This window comes from Megalops cyprinoides, chromosome 8 (assembly GCF_013368585.1).
Source record: "Megalops cyprinoides isolate fMegCyp1 chromosome 8, fMegCyp1.pri, whole genome shotgun sequence".
NCBI classification, from domain to species: Eukaryota; Metazoa; Chordata; class Actinopteri; order Elopiformes; family Megalopidae; genus Megalops; species Megalops cyprinoides.
Window position 1 is genome coordinate 31773349 of NC_050590.1, and position 21127 is coordinate 31794475.

The 21127-nt window shown below is 44.5% G+C and overlaps 1 protein-coding gene across 4 annotated transcripts in view; it reads right to left on the reverse strand.

The window, feature by feature from the left end:
- The window catches only part of brsk2a (BR serine/threonine kinase 2a), a 188200-nt gene that overhangs the window by 73728 nt on the left and 93345 nt on the right, over nt 1-21127 (reverse strand). For all 4 annotated transcript variants that reach the window (XM_036535099.1, XM_036535097.1, XM_036535098.1 and 1 more), the window contains exon 2: nt 8180-8274. In XM_036535099.1, the coding sequence (XP_036390992.1) occupies nt 8180-8274 (95 nt within the window). The remainder of the gene's footprint in view (nt 1-8179; nt 8275-21127) is intronic.

Consider the following 21127-nt stretch of genomic DNA (forward strand, 5'->3'; position numbering starts at 1 on the left):
CAAAACTATTCTCAGAGGTACAGAAGATCTACACCCTCACTACAGCATACAATGTAAGCCTTGCTGGAGAGCAAGAGGATGTTGATACATGATGCCCAAATGTTGTCCCCTACACCCAGGGGGGCAGGGCGCAGGAGGTGATGATGTGGTTTCCCTCTCTGAAGCTTATGGGGGAACCGCTGGCTCAGTTGATGCTTGCTGTGGTTGGAGGGAGAAGAGAGGACACGGTTAATTAACTTTAATTATCTTCAGACTGGATGAGCAAACGAATCGCTGGCCGGGTCACGTCACTGGGTTTCTCCTCTGGCAGCAATCACCTCGGGAGGGCAAGGCGGCCAGGGGGGAGGGTCACTGGCATCCTAAGCAGCAGTTTCATGAATAGGCAATGTCCCCATTGGGCGGCATGCAAGCCTGCAGCCTGCAGATCAGCCTATGATCTGAGTCACACCTGCTGAGGGGATAGGGCTTGGGGAGAAGTCAACCTCTTGGTTTATCGAGGACAGCCGTACTTCAGCTCCCTCTCACGAGGGCACCTGTTCACCTGCTTTTACTGTCAACATTTGCGCTGGTCCCAAGGTACCTGCCTCTATCACAAATCTACAGTAACATGGTGATGTGGCATTACTAATTTATAAAGCATCAATAAGCAAATTCACTGATTTGTGACCACCTAGGGGCATGAGCCACCTAAGGGCATGCTTTCTTCTGTGATTTTTCATCTTCTACAGAATTTTTCCTTACACCTAACTTACAGTAGTAGGGAAAACAGAAACCACAATTAATCAAATATTGGTAGTATGATGCAATGCCAATTAATAGTAACAGTTTGTTAACTGACAGCATAAAGTTGAACATCACTGTGATTTTGAAATGCCGTTGCCTGTTAGCAGTCTGGAGGGCCAGCCTAATGAGCAGGCCCTGAAGAACATTCTGTTACACTGATGCCCACATGCACACAGACAGGCTTGGCTGATGCACACATACTAATAGGCCTGACTGCCACATGCACACATACAAGCATGGATGAACACACACACACACACACACACACACACACACACACACACACACGCACACACGCACACACGCACACGCGCACACGCGCACACGCGCACACGCGCACACGCGCACACACGCACACACGCACACACGCACACACGCACACACGCACACACACACACAAAAGCAGCAGAAGTCGCAGGAGTGGCAGAAAATGAGTCCCAAGAGTAGATGTTATTCCAGGCAGTATGGTTAGAGAGGCCTTGCTGAATATATGACCATTGATAGATACATCACGGCATCCAGGCCAGTGTCACATGGAATGAGATATGGGCATGTCTAGGGATGTCTGAGGACATTCGACATCTCTTCTATGTATATATGGAGGAACTGCAGACTCTAGAAACAACCATTTCTGTTTGCCTGCTCCCCTGCTGGCCAGTTGATATTGAACTCTGACTGCTCTTTGTGGAAGTGTCTCCTCCTTTGAATTTCCTGCAAATCTGCACATGCTGTATAAAGCTGTAATATCATGCTTATGAAGGTGTAATGTATGCTTATGGATACCTTATGAAGGTAAATTAAACACCTGATGATTATAAATACACAAGTCAAGCAAATGCATGTACAGATGAAAGCAGCACTCAGAACAATTTGGAGACAAGATTCAGAGTTTTTTCTGCAAGGAGGGAGATGGTTTCCTACTGTGGAACAAACAAGCATCAGTAAATCTTTTACAGATTTCCTGCAGAAACAAATGGTGGATGAATGTCAAGGTGAATACTGAGCACTGTGCTCTGCCTGGGTATGGCAACTAGCAGGTGTTGCAGGAGGGACGGTGTTGCATGGTCGTCAGATGAAAGTGCTCCAGGTGCCAGGATGCTAGTCCCCCACCCCGCAGGGTGGGGTTTCTCTGGAATCAGCAGTGGAAGGGGGCGGGACCGCAAAGCATGAAGACTGAATCATGGAGAACGGACACCAAGGACTACTGGACAAAGACTCACTGTAGTTACACTGTACACTGTAGTTCTGTGTCACTTTATGTGCCACTAAGATATTGGAGAATATGAAGTACATACTCACACACATTTATACACAGTGACATCACTGTGAGGAGATGGTACATAGCAGCTCTGTTGTTTCCTCTCTGCAGTGCACCTCCTGCAGGCCTTGTCTCCCAGCAGCCCTGAGCTCCTTCACATCACCGTGTCCTATACCCCCTCCAAATCACATGAGGCCATCTAACCTTCACTCCATCACTCTCCATGAACAGCCAGAACACACCCTGCCCTCTGAATCCTCTCAACCAATCAAATCCAGCAAAGAGAGCCTTCACTTGGCTCTACTCCACATCCATAGAGCTATCATTTCACTCCAGAATGTTCCACGCAAACTATCAAACAGCCTTATCAAAAGCAACAGACAGGAGCCTTCCATTGTTTGGGCCATGTTTTTCAAACATTTATTCCACTGCAGGATATTCAAAGTGCAACTAACTGTGACATGCAGATTAGAATGTGGACCAGCTTCATTCTGGTCTGAGCACTCCACGTATATGCGATTGCTCGCTGCCCTGTGGGCCAGTCTTTGGAATGACCCTATTCGGGCTGTCACTGTCAGCTGCCCAAGAGTGACACAAACCCCTTAATGACTGAACAGGGACTCTTCCTCATTAGCATTTAAAAAGGTGACATTTCAAGCGTGAAGGGCTGAATGCCAGGTGTGTGGGTAGCCTGACAGGTGGATAGTCATTTTTGGGAATAAAGAGGACGATGGGGAGCTAAAACAAAAGGCTGACAGGAAGCGTTTCAGTCCACCGCGACCACTAAACACACCTGTGTCTCAATAATAATGATCACTGCCACTGGTACTGCTGAAGCAGAGGGCTCCCGCTCTTTCCTTTAAAGTAAACACGACAGGAATCTCAACGGGCCCCTCGTTAGTGCCGCAGCCAGGGAAGTTCAACGAGATTTTTTTCTTAAATGCCAGGGATGACTTCATTAGCTCAGGAGGGGTCAAGCCCAGTGGTGGTGAGCTCTGCGTGGAGCATGTTTTAAAATGCCAGGGCTCTGATCCGCACGTGCCGTTTGCAGTCACCTTTCCCCGCTTTCTATGGCACACGGCGGCGGGAGGGGACCGCGCCAGGGAAATGCCAGGACCGTTTGCTAATGACGACTCACCGAGAGGCCACAAGAACAGAACAAAAATGAGAAGAAACTAGAATATAAGTGGCTGCTGCTCTTCATGAACAAAATCCAGGGGAGGAAAACCTCCCTCACCAGAGAGAGGCAGGGAATGTGCCATTCATTCAAGGTGAGAGGAAATCAGGCCTGACAGGCCAGACCCACAGTCTACAGCGAGAGACTGACTGGAGGAGGTAGGGAGGTAAGGAACAGGGAAAAAGAAAAGGCTGGCACAGGGCAGAACAACTCACTTGTTACTTGTCATGCTCTCTCTGTCAACCTAAATGGTTCTAATAGTGCTCTGGAGGAGAAACACGCCAGGATGTGAATTACAGGCATGCAGAATCAGTTAACCCAGGAGAGCAGCTCAGCAGCAAGACATGTTAAATGACTGTCAGTGTCATTTTATTTATATATTATTTATTTATTAAATATATAGAAATAAAAGAACACTTTTACTTCTCTCTCTCACTGACACACTTACTTAACTATAGTTTTACAGACAAGCTGTCTGAGCACCTGTGGAGATGGAGCCATGGGGATAAGCCACTAATGAAAATATGTCAAATACTCATTTTGCCTATTTAGCATATTTTCATTAGCTGAAGATAACATCACATGCCCGTAACTCCACAGCTGCTCAGACCTGTTCTATACTCTCATCACCACTTCCAGTCTCATCTGGTTCCCATGACAACATACCCTCAGAACATATAAAATAACAGGGAAGGAGACCAGGGGGTAGAGGACTTGCACCCAGCTGTGAGGAGTTCCCCACACACTGCGCTGGCCCTAGATACAGCTGCCGTGTGAACATTCTGGAAATGAGCATCTGCCCCCAGGAACCCATTCTCTGAGTTTAATGGAAATTAGAGTTAATGTAGCACCAGGACTGAGAACTTGGTTACTCCTAATTCAATATGTACTCTTGGAAAAATGACAACACATGGTGATGCCTATGAAGACTTCAGATGAGAGACAGCTTGGCTTCTGCACTGTTACTGCAACCCCCCCGCCAAAATAAATCTAAAAGAGCCCCAGCAACCAGAGAGGGAGATGAAAGCTCTGACAACAGAGGACTACTGTCGCCATGGGGACAGCACTGCATGAAGCCAGCAGAAATTCCTCTCTTTCTCTCAGTCATTCTCCTCCTGTACATCTTCCTCCTCCTAGACATTCCTCTCCCCCCTTTATTGTTCTTCCACCCATACCAAAAAAAATAAACAAAAATGAAGAACTAAATCACATAATGGAGGAGAATTCCCACCACACAGCAGTAAACTCTGATTGCCAGACTGAAGGAAATAATCCAGCAGGCAATTAATTAGGAAATAATTAACTGAAAAGCATGATCTGTTAGTTTTTTAAAGTATTCTTCTTCAACAAACACAACCAAAGATCATTAAGGATCAAAACACTGGGAAAATGAAATGGCATGAGGATGCTCAGCTGAATTCACAGCTCCTGCAACACACACACCCCACCCCAGGAAAAGCAACATATCTCCATGACACCACATCCTTGCACAACAGCCTCTACCAGGTGGGTGTAACATTCCTGTGTGCTTGGTCCACCAGAAATCCCTCATCCTCTTTCTGTTATGTCTTCTGAGATTCCCAGCGTGTTCCCACATTTCACCGCTTAATCAATGCCCCTTAATCAGTCTCCTGTAACCCTCCGAGTGTGAAGAGAGAGTGCAGAGTTCAGTTAAACCCATTACCATTTCCCACTGGTGGACTAGAAGTTGAGGATGTTTTCTTTCATTCAGGTTGTAAATCATGCTATTTAACAGGGCCATTCTTTCACACCAAATGCATGCTGGGATGCTGTTGTCCACAGCACAAATGGTTGCACAAATGAAATTTGGAAGGAGTGTAGCAAAGAGTGACATCAATCATGGCAGCAATAAGCTTTATATCCACAGATCACACAGAATTAATACATAAGGACTAGGGATGCACGATACTGGATTTTTTCCGATATTAGACATGCCGATATTTTCAAAATCATTTTGGACAATTGCCGATGCCAATACTGATCACCCCATTCCTTCAAACGTGGTCTGAAGACACATCTCTTCAGACTCTACCTGGACTGACCCATCACACAATCGTTGCCCCCCCCCGGTCATTGCTGCTGTAAATTGCTGTGTGCTTTTTGTGTATTGTTTTCTTGTCACCGCCTTTACTCTGGCACTCATTGCGCTGTTTGAAGTTGTTGAAGTTGAAGTTGCTGTTTGAAGTTTGAAGGTGTATCTTATTAGTTGCCCTATACCCTGTAGTTGTACAAATTGGATAGTACTGTGTCCTAAAACAGACCTTGCTCTCAGCTGAGAACTACTATCTCATTGTAGAACTGTACACATCCTGTCCCCGTACTATTGCTGTACTTACTGTATGCACTTTTGTACGTCACTTTGGATAAAAGCGTCTGCAAAATAAATTAATGTAAATGGAAATGTAAAGGATATATATATATATATATATATATATATCATATATAGATGCCGCGTAATTTAAAAATGGTCTCACTCCCCTCCAGAAGCAAATAGAAGCTTAGCAGCACACAGCTTTACAAGCATTGCAAATCGCCATTTTGTTATCTGTTTCAGATACTTTGAAATACTTCCATACAGCTGACATGTTGAAGCTTGTTGCTGGTGCTCATAATAAACATTTAGCGTCATCACGTGCGCATAGTTAACTCGTCACCTTCTCGGCCAGGCACATCGGCAGAAATTTTCATAGCTGCCGATGCCGATAATTAACGTCTTAAGTTTTTATTAGCCGATACCGATATCATTGTGCATCCCTAATAAGGATTTATAAGGAAACAAACATTTTTCACACATTGCCCTGTGCCAACACAATACACTATTGAGTTCTAAAACAAATCTAAAACACATTAAATATTACGTGTTAAAAAAGCAACTTTTGCAAGCTGAAAATTACTAGGGCGCACAAACAATCATGTATTAGTGCTATGACTGTATATTAAATTACATTGGTTCATCTAACTACATGTGTCCCGTGAAAGACAATAACCTTTCATCAGATTATAGTCAACTCAATTTCATATGATTCCCAAGGCATGCTTCAGCAGAGGGTATAATTATGGAGAACATTTGGAAATAGTTTAACTGAGAAGACGGTAATGCTAACTCTTTTTTTGAATTTATCTGTCCATCTGTCCATCCATCCTCTCCTCATTCTTTCCCTTCATTCACATCTAACCCTCTATCCACCATGAAACAGCTGTGTATCTGAGCCTGTATCCACTGATCATTTCAGAACATAACACCAGAGAACAGCCACACTGCAGAGACATAAACATGATCCTAGTGGCATGATCCGACTGACAATCCACTGCATGATTTCTTTGTTTCTGAAAGGTCTCTTTGCGGTCTCTGGGTGGTCTTTGAGTGGCCCTAAATGGTTGCAGTTCAGTTTCTTTGTGGTCTCTGTGTGGTCTCAGTAGGGACTGTACTCTCAGTAAGCTTTTATGATCGCTTTGTGGTCCACAGCTAAGCAACTGTGGCCTCTTAAATGGATTCCCTCCCCTCCAATTGTTACACTTTGATGATATGACTGTACCCAAGCCACTCCTACCCTGGGGCAACAAGACTATGTCTCCAGTGCAGCAATACCTCAGCGTAACCTTGCCCTTTCTGCACCAGAGACCAGCGAAACATCCATCAGTCCCTGCTGCAAATCTATTATCACTGAGGAGCACAGAACATCATCAAAGATTCAGTCACAGCCCCTTCACTACTCTCACCATTACTAAAGCATTGCAGGCCCCTGCACCTCATCCCAGATCAGGAGCATATTATGTAATGAAACTGATTGCTGCCCTGCAGACACACTGGTCCTTTCATCTTTTTCTTCTTGGTCCACATCTGCATGCAGGCTGGTTTCACAGTACCCCGGATTGCAGTGCCCTCTTCCCATAGAACCTCAGACTGAAAGGGAGTACAATATCTGCTGTAATGCAAGTCAAATCCATGCACAGGCTTTCAGTCCCTCCATACGATTATTCAGTTTCAGGAGAAAAACAAAACCAGAGGATCCCAAGCCTCTTCAGCCACACTTATCTTGATAGAAACACTTCATTCCCACTGACCTGTAAAAAGGCCACAAACACCCTATAAGCACTCAATCTAAAAATCATAAATATAACCATAACTGGAAACACCTCATAAACGCCTAGCCTAAACACACCCCATAAACACCTTTGCCTTAAATGACCCTCTAAAGACGCAGTCATCAAAAGGATGTCATAAACGTACAACAAGCAGGCCGATCCGAATGATGGTGCTGATTGAAAAAGTAATAATCACAGATGAAAGACAACTCGGATAATCTGCTTTATGTAACAAAACAATCCCTCTGCAGATTCCTTGTATCGTGGCATTGATTGCTTCCCCCTTCGCTGTTGTACTAAGCGCTGCACACAATGCAAGTAGCCAAGACCATCCTGGAAGTGGGAATGCTGTTCTCCTCCTGCAGCTCTCAGAGGGAAGGGCCTGCATCAGTGTAATCCATTTCCACTACCACAGCTTCCTCTATCCTGGTGGCAGGTTTTCAATTGCAAATTGGGGCATTGAATCTTGACTGTGGCATTTCTGTCTCCGTATGTAGATTCACACAGGTAAACTTAATTTTTGTTCAAAAAGGGAGGCACCAAAGATGTATGTTTCACACCAAAGTCGTATTTCATAACCACATGTCTTAGGGTGGGCACAGTAATCAAAAATCGTTTCTGGGGCTATAAAAATGAAGATTCCACAGACAAATATAGCTTTGGAGAACATATAAGAGGCAAGAGGGGCAAAAAGAACACTTCTGTATGGAAAAAAACCCATATACCATGGTTAAAACCGGTCCAAACTGCCCTGTAAGAGACAGACCCCAGACACGTAGACACAGGATCAGTATCGGGCATCTTTGTTTGGAACCTAGATAAAGAGAGAGGACCAAGGAGGTATTCTGTCTTACCTTCATTAACACAGATTCACTGAGCTTCTCTCTGTTGACGATTTTTATGGCAACTTTCTGACAGGTGACACAGTGGACTCCCAGTTTTACCAGGCCTGAAAAACAAAAAAGAAGAGAGAGGATCTTAACTGAGACAGCCATGATTCCGACTGGGGCTTCAACAAAATGATACAAACACAGCTCATCCAATCAATCACTCCCACTTCTCTATGACAGCGGGAGGCTGTGAGAGAGGGGTTTACTTTCACATTAGTTCCCAAAGCACCACAACTCCTCTTCACAGCAGCAGAGGATAAATGAAAACCTGATAAGGCAAGAAGCATGTTTCACTTTAGACATGTTGCAAAAAAGAGAGAAAAAAAACAACATTCTTTTCAAATTCCCCAGCAAACCGCTACATGGAAGCATTCCCCTTGGCATTGGCTAAGGCAAAAATTTCATCTTTCAAAGTAAATGTCATCAGACAGATAAACACAAACACGAAACAGAATCGATGGTTCAAACCCTCAGAAGGTTTTTAGTCATTACAGCTTGAATGAAAATCTCTGCTCTCTCTCCATTCGCAGGGAAAAGCGAGCCTACTTACTACTCCATATCCCTGGCTCAAGCCTCACAATTGCACACACAAACACATACATATCTCTACACTGGAACATATATGAGTATTTTGCTGTTGATTTACCCCTAGGTTTACTCAGGAGGGTTGGTAATGCTGTGAACCTTTGGGACGCGGGGAGTAAACTGTCACTTTAATGGCCTGTCAGTCCCTGTTCCTCTTTTATGAGCGTAGTTTGACTGAAAACAGGATAATCTCCTGACGGGCCCAGCATCGTTTATGTTCGTGTCACTGCTGCACTAGGAGAGGCTTTCATTTGGAAGTTCCTTGTTTGCATCACACAAGATAAATGAATATTTCATCTGAGTCTAATTGCCTAAGACAGGCACACGTGGTGTGAAACGGTAATGGCAGGAAAGACATAACTGCGACTCCACACCAGCGGCAGAACTTGTACAAAAGCCTGCAGCTTAAAATAAATAAAAAGTGAGAGGATCTTGTCTTTCGCTGTTGTGGAATGGAGCCAAAAGGCCAAAGGCAACAGCTTTAAGGATGGGGGGTCCGTAGAAGAGTTGGCGTCATTTGCTAAGTAGAGCCAGGGGGCACTGGAGAGAGCAAATTATTCAGAGCACAGGGCACAGATAATTAAAGCTAATTACAATTCCAGGTGTAGGACCAAAGGGTGCAGACACATGGAGACTTTGGGTGAACAGAAAACAAGGGTTCCCTCTGTAAAGGCAAGCATCTTTGAATGTAAAGGGTCATGACATGTAAATGATCACAGATGAACAAATATATGTCACCCAAAAAAGCAACACTGATTGCTGATTTGCTGTCTGCTCACCCCTCTTTTTTCCATACCATTGTCATTTCTGCCTTGAAATGTGGCATGAGAAGAATACATTTGTGTTGGTACACTAATGAGACCCCTTTCTCAGAGCATGCAGAGGTGGGCGTGTTAATCAAGTCAGCATACTGAGTCCTCAATCACTGCGCTGGCACACAGCAATATGCACACACACACCCACACACACTCACCCAGACACATACATATCAGGGTTTCCATTAGCCGGTAATTACCGGTTTTTGCCGAGTAAAATTTATAAAAAACCAATAAATTAAAAACTTGCCAGTCAAAATGTCTGGTAATAATGCTCATACAAAACGTAACTATAATGAAGGCTATCCCTAAACAGGACATTTGTGTTTTGACAGCGAAACGTGCTTATTTATGAGTTCACTGAGCTGTACCCCGACTGGGCTACACTGGCTAAAATTGCCTGTGTTCTGCCCATGTCAAGCGTGCCAGCAGAAAGGGGCTTCTTTCAGCAGAATCGAATTAAGACGGCGCTGCGAAGTCGTCTGGAGGAGGAGAGATTGACGCGGCTGCAAAGACACATTGGACAAGTTTGATTTCAAGTCGGCAGCAGAGGACTTTGCCGCAATGAAAAAAAGGAGAAAATAAAATGTTACCTGGTAGCCTATAGGCTACATCTGATACCATGTAGGCCTAGCCTTTTTTTAAAACAGGGGTTCAAAGCTGCTCTCTCTTAAAGTTCATGGGATGAGTGCTGCACAACAGAATGGCAAAGATTACTACTTTAGGTGAGTGCCCATTTACTTATTTCCCCTCCTCTGACCCAGGAGAGACTCCCTATTAACAAGAATTAATTTTAGAAAGTACCCTATCCATCAGAACAGTGGATGGTTCCAATCTCTCAAAAAGCACACTAGAATCTAGCATTCCCAGAAAGTGGAGTACAGGGCATATTCCTTTTTTAGCCATTTCACCAAAAGCTGGGAAAACCCTCACAGACAGAGTAAGGTCTTTCTTACAATACACACATGTATACACATGCACATACACAGACACAGATATATGAATACACACAGACACACATACATGCATGCACAGGTACCCACACACACACACAAAATCCTTCTTGGATGGCTGACCTGTGTTTGCCACATTAGTGAACCAGCAATGGCACTGATCCCCTTTCCCCTCCTCCCTCCTTTTTTTAAATCAATAGCATAACAAACTCACCCATCAAAGATGGTATGAAAAAAATCACAGGGACAGGGACTTGCAGGTTGCAGAGGTTACCATCAGGTCAACTGTTACCTGGCAAAAGCACTGTTGCCCAAGCAACTGACACTTTGCAAGTGGATGGGTGCCTTCATTGCTTTTTTTATGCACCCTCCCCCAGCCTTTTTGTGATCGTCAGAACTACATTAGGCTGATCTCACTGCAGCAACCCCCCACGCACACAGCAGCACTGCGGCACAGTCGCATGCCCAAAATGACTTTATTCACACTAAAAATCCTACAATTCACCTGGAGAGGGAACACTGGACAGAGGAGAGGTATATCTTGTTGATGTCATCTGAGCAACTGATAAGAGCCTGAGGAGCTACAGTATGTCACGAGCAGGGTGGAGCAAAACCTGGGTCAATGTAGCCCACCTCACCCCAGAGGAACAAAGCTCACTGTGTTCTGTCATTATGGACTCTCAGTTAGTTTTAGAAAATTACACAGCAAATGACAGCCAAACTTGAACCCAGATCTGAGCTTTAAGACAACTGGGGAACCACATCTTCACTGTTCAAAAGCAGAACTTCCATCTTTTATTGTGGTCTGTAGTTTCTCACAATGCAGTGTTTTGCAGATGGGTGCACTGTGTTACCAAAGGTTCTCTAGACAGGTAACAAGATCTCAAATTCTGTATAAATTACATAGAAAATCATGTCCTGGCCACTGAACATTCCAAGACAGGAACTCCCTAAAATCCTCCCCAGTTTCAGTAGTCAGCAGACCCTCTTTGCTAAACCAGAACACAGAGTGTTCTCCATGTCAAGGACTACTAACACACACACACACGCACACACTCACACGTACACACGCACGCACACACACACACAGAGTGCTGAAGCATAAGGTATGTGCAGGTTTCTGTCTTGTTTTCCCTTCAGGCTCAGAACCCAGATCAGAGGAAGGCCCTCAGGGCATGTACAAGGGTGACCCCCATCCCTCGCCCCATTCCTGGCACCTGTCCTCCACATTCCACTGATACAGCATGAGAAAGGAGTCAGACAGTCTACAGCATGCTGATCTGTACATAAAACCGCTGATATTAACAGTGCAATCTGTATATGAAAATACAAAAATGGAGGGCACACTGATCTGTGCTTAAAAACCTGTTTACCCGTAATGGCCTTCACCTAGCACTAGAGTCATGGATGCTGCACTAACAACTCACTCTCATGACTGAGGGCTCATCGGGGCTGCCATTAGCCTAGACTGGCATTTAGCAATACAAGGCCTTTTTCTCTGCCACAGAGGGCTGTTGATGAAGTGAGAGGGGTAGATCTGTTGTTGGCCATGTAGGCGGAGTAGCCTGCATTTTTTAAAAAATACCAAGAAGTCTGGCAGGCTGGGCGTGACCTTTGAGAACCAGACTGGAAATATTCAAACCTCCCAAAAGGCCACTCAGGACCTTATTTGTTCACCAATGAATTAACAGGGAATGAGTAGAGTGCAGCACAAATCACATGTAGCCACACTCGCTGTGTCCCAGTAATCCTTTCAATGCCAATGGCAGTGCTCGCCGTTTACTTGAGGGCATTACATTACATTATTGGCATTTAGCAGATGCTCTTATCCAGAGCAACTTACATCAGTTACAGTTTATTCTTTTTTATTATTATGTTACTATGTTATCCATTTTATGCAGTGGGGTATTTTATTGAGGCAATTGTGGGTTAAGTACCTTGCCCAAGGGTACAGCAGCAGTTCCCCAGTGGGGAATCGAACCAGCAACCTTTTGATTACAAATCCTGCTCCTTAACCACTATGCTACACTGCCACCCTAACAGGACAATGCTAAACAGCTCACATTAGGCCAGTAAATAGCTTACATTACAAGCCTGCCTCTGCCCAGAGTTTCAGAAATCACTTGCTCACCCACAGCAAGAACCCCCATTCAATAGCTTCTTTTCACCTAAACAGAGCCCAGCCCTCAGCCCAAAAAACTTAACCATGAGGTGAAAAATGGTGATGCCTTCTTGCTTCTTTTTCTTTTTCATTTTCACACACCCCCTCCTGGCAAATCCAGAGCATGTATTACGCCCCCTCACAGAGCCCAAGGAACCTCCCTCTGAGAGCAGTAGAGAAAGGCTGATGTTGCCTCGGAGCTCAAACTCGCCCTCTCCCTTCTTCGCCCATCAGCACCTCTCTGCCTCCCTAGTAAAGTTCTCTTCTGTCCGAGCACTCCTTCCTCACAGAATTACACCTGCTTGCTAACTCTGCAAAACTATGCGCACAGCTCTTGATTAGGAAGTGTTCAGTGTTAAAACATTAGGCCGTTTCTCAATAATTATACAGTGCTATTCAACTGAATCATAAGACAGGCAATGCATGCTCTTTAAATGAGCTACAGAACACTCTTGATACTTGATGTTAGAACTGACAGTAGTCCTAGGGAACTTGATGATTTTCATACATATTTTATATGTCTGAATTCTATCTCTGTGAAATTACAGAAGGGTGGCATTGTTCCCCCACCCCTGTTTGCTTATACTTTTATATGTTACACACTCTTACAGCAGAACCTAAACTGTCCAGAGCTGCGCAGAAAAGCTGGGACAGTGCTGGAAAGGTGGGAAGATGGAGGGGCTGGCAAACAAGAAAAAGAGATCCGTCTACTGTGGCATCGTGCTATAGCGAACTATGTAGAATTTTTCTATAAAACTGGAATTGCCCTCAGTGGCCTGGCCACCATGTCCTGGAAGGCTGGGAAAGAAACACAATGGACTCCTTCGAGCACCACCCCCCCCCCCCCCCCCCGGCCCCACACACACACCACCCCCACTCCTTTTCTTGGAAACATTGAAAAAGGCACCGATGCCAGAAATATAACACAGGAGAGCAAAAGAACCAGTGTGTATTTGAGACCCAGCGTTTAGGGAAACAGAGGAGGAGAAAGGGACAGCCAGGCATCCCACGCTGGGTCTCAATCGTGAGGCGGTTGATGGGGTTACATAACACGGTGACCAACCTCAGGAATCCTCGGGGACAGTTCTCACTAATCTGCACAGCTGTGAACATCTGTTTTCATGCATTTGTCTACATCCCCCCACCACCACCCCCGGAGTGTTATGGCTCTGCTGATTTGTAAGTGAGAGTTAATGGGTTAAAGTGAGGTCTCTCCTGGGACTGAAGGAGAGCTCATCACCCTGAGGAACTGCATCTGCCCAGCATCTGCCTCCATTTTCTCTTTCAGCAAGCGCTTCGCTTAAGAAGGGGAGAGGGGATGAGAAAGAGAATGAATGCAGGAAGAAGAGGAGGAGAGAGACAAACAGAGCAGGGGGTGGTGATAGATGGGATGGTCATAGGAAGATCCAGGAAACCACCCCCTTGGTTACGAGAATAACACACAGCATGACCTGTACCCTTGCTCCATCCAATGTTTCAAATCTCAGTGCTTCTGACACAATGTGGAGAGAGAGAATACAGCCATTCACTACAGGAAGAAATCAACAGAGTTCCATTAACAGAAGTTGCAGGAAAACACTCGTTTGATGCTGAGTCATGAAGTGGTGTGCCAATGAGCGGGGACACAGGCATGGCCATCAGTGTTTTCTAACTGACATGCAAGTGTCTTCGCACAACTCCTTGAAATGTCATCACTTCCACAAGGGAGTGGTAACAAAGATATGTCTATGAACCTACACACACAAAAACACACATACTATTGATGTTATGCTAAGCATAAAATAAGTTGGAAAGCAGCTGAGATTACTTTTACAAATCTCACTAACTTCAGTTTCCTAAACTCCAGCAACTTTTCTCATGCAGACATGAGGGCCACAGGATGAGGTAGTAGAAGAAGGATATTTCACTGATCAACTCCTTTGACATCATCACCATTATCTTAATTAACCACATGGGTATCTCCATTATCTAAATTACCATCATGGATATCGCCAGCACGGAGCTCAAACAGGGTGTCAGTAGGAATCTTCTGACCCCTGGGATCACTTAAGATTGGACTGGGACAGATGCAGAGACAGGCAGTCAGACCAATGTTCTCCTAATATCTGGATCAGGATTCCCACACCCTGCAGTGCTTGTAACTGGGGGGTGTGAAGAGACCCTGATATAGAAGCCATGCTAGGACCCGCCATTTCACTCAGATCTATTTTTAATGCCTCAGTTCTCCATCAGCACTAAGAGTGCATAATTACAGAATGTCTATTCAGACGAGATTCTCACTTGAAGTAAATTTTTAAATTTCAGAGACATCCTGGTTCAGATTTTCCATGTATGCTCAGCCCCATTCACCGATGTGACTGTGAAAAGCACAGTTCTTCCATTCTGTAGCAACTCTCCTTCTAAAGAGGCACGCCAGGTGTGTCTACACAGATGATGAAGGTTAACCTTGCTACTGCTAACCTGATGTGACCTAATGAGGTTTAATATTTATATATACATGTTTTAGAGAAGTCCTTGATAATATTATAGGGTCAGTGTAAATGCAACAGCTTCACGGTCCAATGTTATACAGACTATTTTTAACGATTCATATCTCAAATTCTTTCTTTTATGTTCCATTTCTTGTGATTTTCCTCTTTGTGCATTAAGCCATTGTGATTCCTGGGTATATCTAGGTTTTTAACAATCCCCACATCAATCTGGATGTGTACCGTACCTGTGAAAGTGTTCAAAATAAAAGTTGTTCAAAATAAATGAATGAATTGTGACTTTAGCATTAATTACCTCCAAACATCTGTTATGAAAGTGGCAGAAATTTCTGTCCTGTTATCCGAGCATTGCCACTATGTGAGAGCTGTAACATCACAAAAATCGTTTTCATATCGCACTTTAACAACATGCCAAAAAGCGTCTTTGGTTTCCAGTCTTCCTTAACATTTCAACAGCATCAGTATGAGGCAACTGGGTTCAGAAGAGTGCAGGCGCTGCAGTGCCGGACCCAGAAGCACATGCAGAGCACTGGAGATATCAAGTACCAACTTTTCCATTGTTTTTCTCATGGTGTTTTTTCAGTGAAGGAAGCCTTTCAATTAAGCCTGTTTTTCTTATTTTAGCTAGGAGGCTGCCACCCACTCAACCATCTCTTGCCTGCTGCTGAGTGGCTATCACTGCCATGCATGACTCTGGGGGGCTATTTTTAACACTTTTTTAAGCCACTTTAGACTTAATCAGACCATATGGTTAGAGTCTGTCTTTATTGTCAGAGACGGTCTTGACTACATGACACCCGCAAAGAGACAGCTGAAAAATATCCCATTGTTATACAGGAGCTATATATTAAAACTCCTAAAATTCAGAATTGTCATTTTATTTGGAAAATTGAATAAGTTTGATTTCTGTTCCAAATAATTTCACAGTAATTCTGAGCTGATATCTTTTTTCCAGTTCTCCTAAACCGAATGAGATGGCTTAGCTCAGAAGCCTTGACTCAGATCAATTCTGAATGATAAAAGGAACATAAAAGCTCAATTTTTTCCATGCTCTGCACATTTTGAGAATGATTTGCAATTGGCTTTGCAATGCTTTGCAATTTCTGTTTTTACATCCATTACACAATATACTGCACATACCACATATTCTATCAGATATCTGTTAATTTTGTGCTTTATCATTTTAATTTTTTTGACAATGACACAATAGCTTACTAATCCATCCATACATATATATTTGAATATTATTGTTTATTTGTCAATAACCTGAGAAATTGGGAGGTCCTAAGGGTTGATACTGTTAAAATGTGTCAGATCAGTCTGTTCTGTCAGTCCACAGATGTACAAGCACAGGTCCATACATGTCAATGTATTAGTCATCTGGAAGGGATTCAGCAGGATTTGAACAGGGTCCCAGTATGTCACTGTATCAGCTTGCTGCAAGAGCTGCAGTGGGATAAACACAAACTCACTGTAAGTCAGTGTATCAATTGACTGTGGGGACTGTGGTGGGTTTAGGACAGAGTCCCCATAAATCAGTCAAATCTCTGTGTGCTTCAGCCTCCTGTGTTGTTGCAGGTGTAGGCAGCGGCTACGCCGAAGACCAAGGTGATCAAGCCCCACAGGCTTTTTCTGCTGGTTGTAGATCTTGCATGCTGCCCTGCACATACTGGGTGCAGCTGGGTTTGATGGTCAGAGTTAAACCCACTCAGAAGGAGCTGTGTGGTCCCCTGGGTGACAGGCGTATGACCTCCCTGTATCCGCCTCTCTCGGCTGTGGATCTCCAGCTCCCCTCCACCATTAGCCCTCCAATCTATGCCGGCTACAAATGATCATTAAATTAGCAACAAGCAAACATGCCTGTGGAATAAAATGAGAAACCAGCTTACATCAACATCTAAACACAATACGCTATCCCAGCGAGGAGCCCTCAGGCAACATCAAACCACCCCCTCCCCCTTGTTACACCCACCAGCATGGACCGCAGGAGACAGAAGAAGCTGCTTGGGTTCAGGCAAGGCAGTGGCTTGGCGTGGGCAGTAATGTCAGGAGCTGGCAAGGAGCAAAGGCTGGACAGGGGAATGGGACACCAGTCAAAGCCAATGGTCCTTCTGCTCACCAGCCCCGCCTGTGCCAGACATGAGGCATTTATGATATCCTTTAGTATCCTCTGTGTTGGCTGAAGGTACAACGGATCCACACAGAACACCTTAATTATGCTCAGGCTTGGAGGCTGCGCTTTAAAGGAGGGCACTGTTAATTGTGAATAATTAGCCCCGTGCATGCTGGGAAAATAAATGGGGGCTTATGCGAAGGCAAAGGGTGGGGGGGGGTGCATTAGGAATGATATCCCTGGTTGATGCCACCCCAAAAGCGCACACATTAGACATGCAGATTAATCAAGCATGGCGCATCACTATTCGTATTTATTTGTTTCTTTAATGGTGTTTCGCTTTGTTTTAAATAAGTTATTTATCACGTCTTGGAGTCGGCAGGGAACTGCCGAAACCTACTCAACGAGGTGAGGCCTCATTAATGCCTTTCATGTGGGATGAGCGCGATGAGACTCCATGAAATGAGAAGCACCACATCAAGCGCAAGAGCAAGACAGCCAGGAAGTCAAGTCTCATTTGGTGTTTTTTTCCACTCCCAGTTGAGAAACTCATCCCTGGCTCTGTGGCTTCCGGGATAAGAAGATGCCATGCGAGGTGATGTAGGAGATCCCGTTCACCGCTGCACTTTCAATCAGTCTTCATGAGGCTGATTGCGATTTAATTAACGAACATGAGATTCAATTTAGGCTGGGTTTACAGACAACAGGCTACGGAGCGGAAGGAAGCATTGCTTTCGTTGTGAAAGCCTCTCATGGGAACAGACACACACATAAACACACCATCACACACCCACATGAATGCACAGACATATACACTTAGAGGTTAGAGGTTATAGGTTAAAGGCTAGGTCAAACATTAGATGATTTTTCAAATCCTGCACTTCTAAACATTATGTCCAGTTGAAGCAAAATGGTACAATAATCTCTGAGGTCAACTTAGGTTGCAATAGAACACAATGAACACCCCCCATGCCAGATAAATGGCTTGTTCAAAATAAGTGAAGAGACTAACCTGAAAACCACAGCTAGAACACAGATTCGGTCGTTGATTACCCTGCATGCACATAACATATTTCTTTTCTTGGCAGATGTCGTCATTCTGGATGACTGACATGGCATCCATTTCTCACATCATCTCTCATATTTACTACAGTTGAACAAATGTTAAAGGATGCAACCATAGTGGCTGCCCTTGGATTGAACGTGCAAAACCATTTGGTTATAAGCCCACTAAGTCACACTCCCTGCACACATAATATGGTCACATCCAGCTCAAAATCCAGATATAGTGGAGACCCCTCAATAGGCTACAGGAACTAATGTGATAACGCTCTGTGAATGTTGTATAGCTCTTCTTCAAAACTGTGAGTTTTCACAGAAATGAAAGTGGAGTGTGGAAGCGGTGTAGTCATTTTTTCACATATGTGGATAAGACACATAAAAAATCTGATTAGATTACTTAGAAATGTTCAAGCACAGGTGTGTGTGTGTGTGTGTGTGTGTGTGTGTATTATTGTGGTTAACACTGTTTGGTGTAAATACAGATGCATCTCTTTTGGGTAACCGTGTCTAATATGAGCACAGATTTGACAGGGGAGGAAGATTTGTTTGGGGGGTGGCTAACAGTGTCTGATATCACAGATTTGGGGGTGGTTGGACTTGGGTTGTGTGTGACACATACTGGGCACAGATTTGGGAATGTCTAAAAATGTCAGCTGCTTGTTGAGTAGAGGTGTATGTGTGTGTGGGGGAGAGTAACTGTCTGCCCTCTCCCAGTGGGGAGTACTCTGCAGGGGCGAGGTGCTGAAGGATAACACAAGGACATGGCCAGGACCCACAGCCATCAGGAGGCCTTCAGCCATGCCCCCCTGCAGAGGGGGCATCATCCCTCTCTTTCTTCTACTTTACCAAAAGGAGTGTCACGTTTACCATCATACGACATTGTCTCGGCCATGAAGGTCAGACACGTTCAATCAAGTTAATAATTTCTGGAAAAGGGCAATGTCATCTCAAGCTCAGAGTATGAAATCTTTTAATGTACGGTAGGCAGACTGGGCAAAACAAAAAAAACGCTGTTTGAGGCTCACATCAGCATTCGTTATTCTCTCGCTTTACTTTGTTTGTTTTAAAATGTACGCTTGACATACAAAATTCAGTGAGATTCTGAGCTTTCTCCCAAGAGAGGACGGTGGAGTAGAGTAAATCTTTCACAGTGGAATAAGGTCTTCTAAGCATCTGGGTTATTCTCCCCTGTCTTGCAATCCACTAGCAAACAATTAACAAAGGAACTGGAGAGGAGGCAAAACAGGGCTGGCCTACAGACCTGGCTGGCGGGCCAAAAGCCCCAAGCATTCTGCCAGGGACCCAGGCCCACGCTACTCAGTGACCTCTCACCAAACACTCACAGGCAAATGCTCCCAAAGTTGTCTGCAATTGCCTAACCCCCACTACATCTCTCTGTCTCCCTCCATCCCTCACTCTTTTGCTCCAGGCACATCCGTCATTCATTAATGCACCAAGTTGACTGGCCAAGCACAGTGCTTAAAATAGACAGACTTGCACTGCGCTGCTGTCTGCATGTTCTTTCCTGTGCATTATCTATCTGTGTGTGTGGCCCACACCACCGCAATGGTCAGAGTCCTAAAGGAGAGGTTAATGCACTGAGGCCAAGCATTCCAACACATGAGGGCTGAATTCCTGTAAAAACACATGGTAGGTTTTCTGGATTGACTGCACAATGCAAGCAGAAAGGGGCATGAATTCAGAATCATCTCGGAGGTGCAGCCATTACAGGTAGATCATTATATATTGCCCAAGGCTGCAGCAGCTCCTTGTACAAAACATCCCACATGCATTCAAATCAAAAGGCATATTTCCAAGGATCGGGACCCGAAATAGGTGCGACTAGACTGCAGGGCCCCTAATTATGATGGGTCAGGCTCCTCAGCTCAGCATGAACAGAATACTTGATGAATTTGGTCTGCACAATTCAAAGGTCTACGACAGCCAATTGTAAAATTTCGCTGTCCCAGAGGTAGCCCAGGAGAGCTAATAGCTAAATTTGACCTCATACCCCTAGCTGTGATTTAAAAGCACACTTTCTCCTTCATTCCTGTGATCCTTCTTTCTCTCTGTTTTTTTAAAGTGGACAGAACCACAGGATACGGGAATCTGCAGTTCTGAATAATGAGCTAGCCTTTGCCCAGGAAAAGGACCAAGCCAAGATCCCTTCGAGGAGCTGCTCTGTGACATGCTGCTTTCTCCCCTCCCCCATGCATCTTGGACTGGAGTCAACTGCTTTTCACAACATGCCAAAAAATATGTGCATCACAGCAGAGTTTAGTGTCCTTAATCAAAAGCCCTGGCAAAGCAGCTAAAACATTTAGAGCTCATAAGAACCCCAGGCAATGCAATGTGCAGCTATGAACAGTCATACATTTTATTGGGGTAACAGGGGAATACAATGCTGCAGTGTGGCATAACAGTTATGGGACTGGATCAAAAACAAAAAGACTGCAGGTCTGAATCCTGCAGGATTCAGGTAGGATTCATTCAGGATAGCCTGTATTTCTTCAGTAAAAATTCAGCTGTACAAAATCGCTGACATACAGGTAAGCTACAGGTTAGGGAATAAATGATGCAGTATAGTGATATAGTAAGCACTAAAGTCATAGACTTTAATGACAGGAAAAAAGAAAACATTCTTGAATATGAGGAAAAATCCCCATCAGAACAGTAGTAGGGAAGCTGGTGCAGAGTCCCGGGAAAGTACTGGACTGTGAAATGCCTCCCTTTC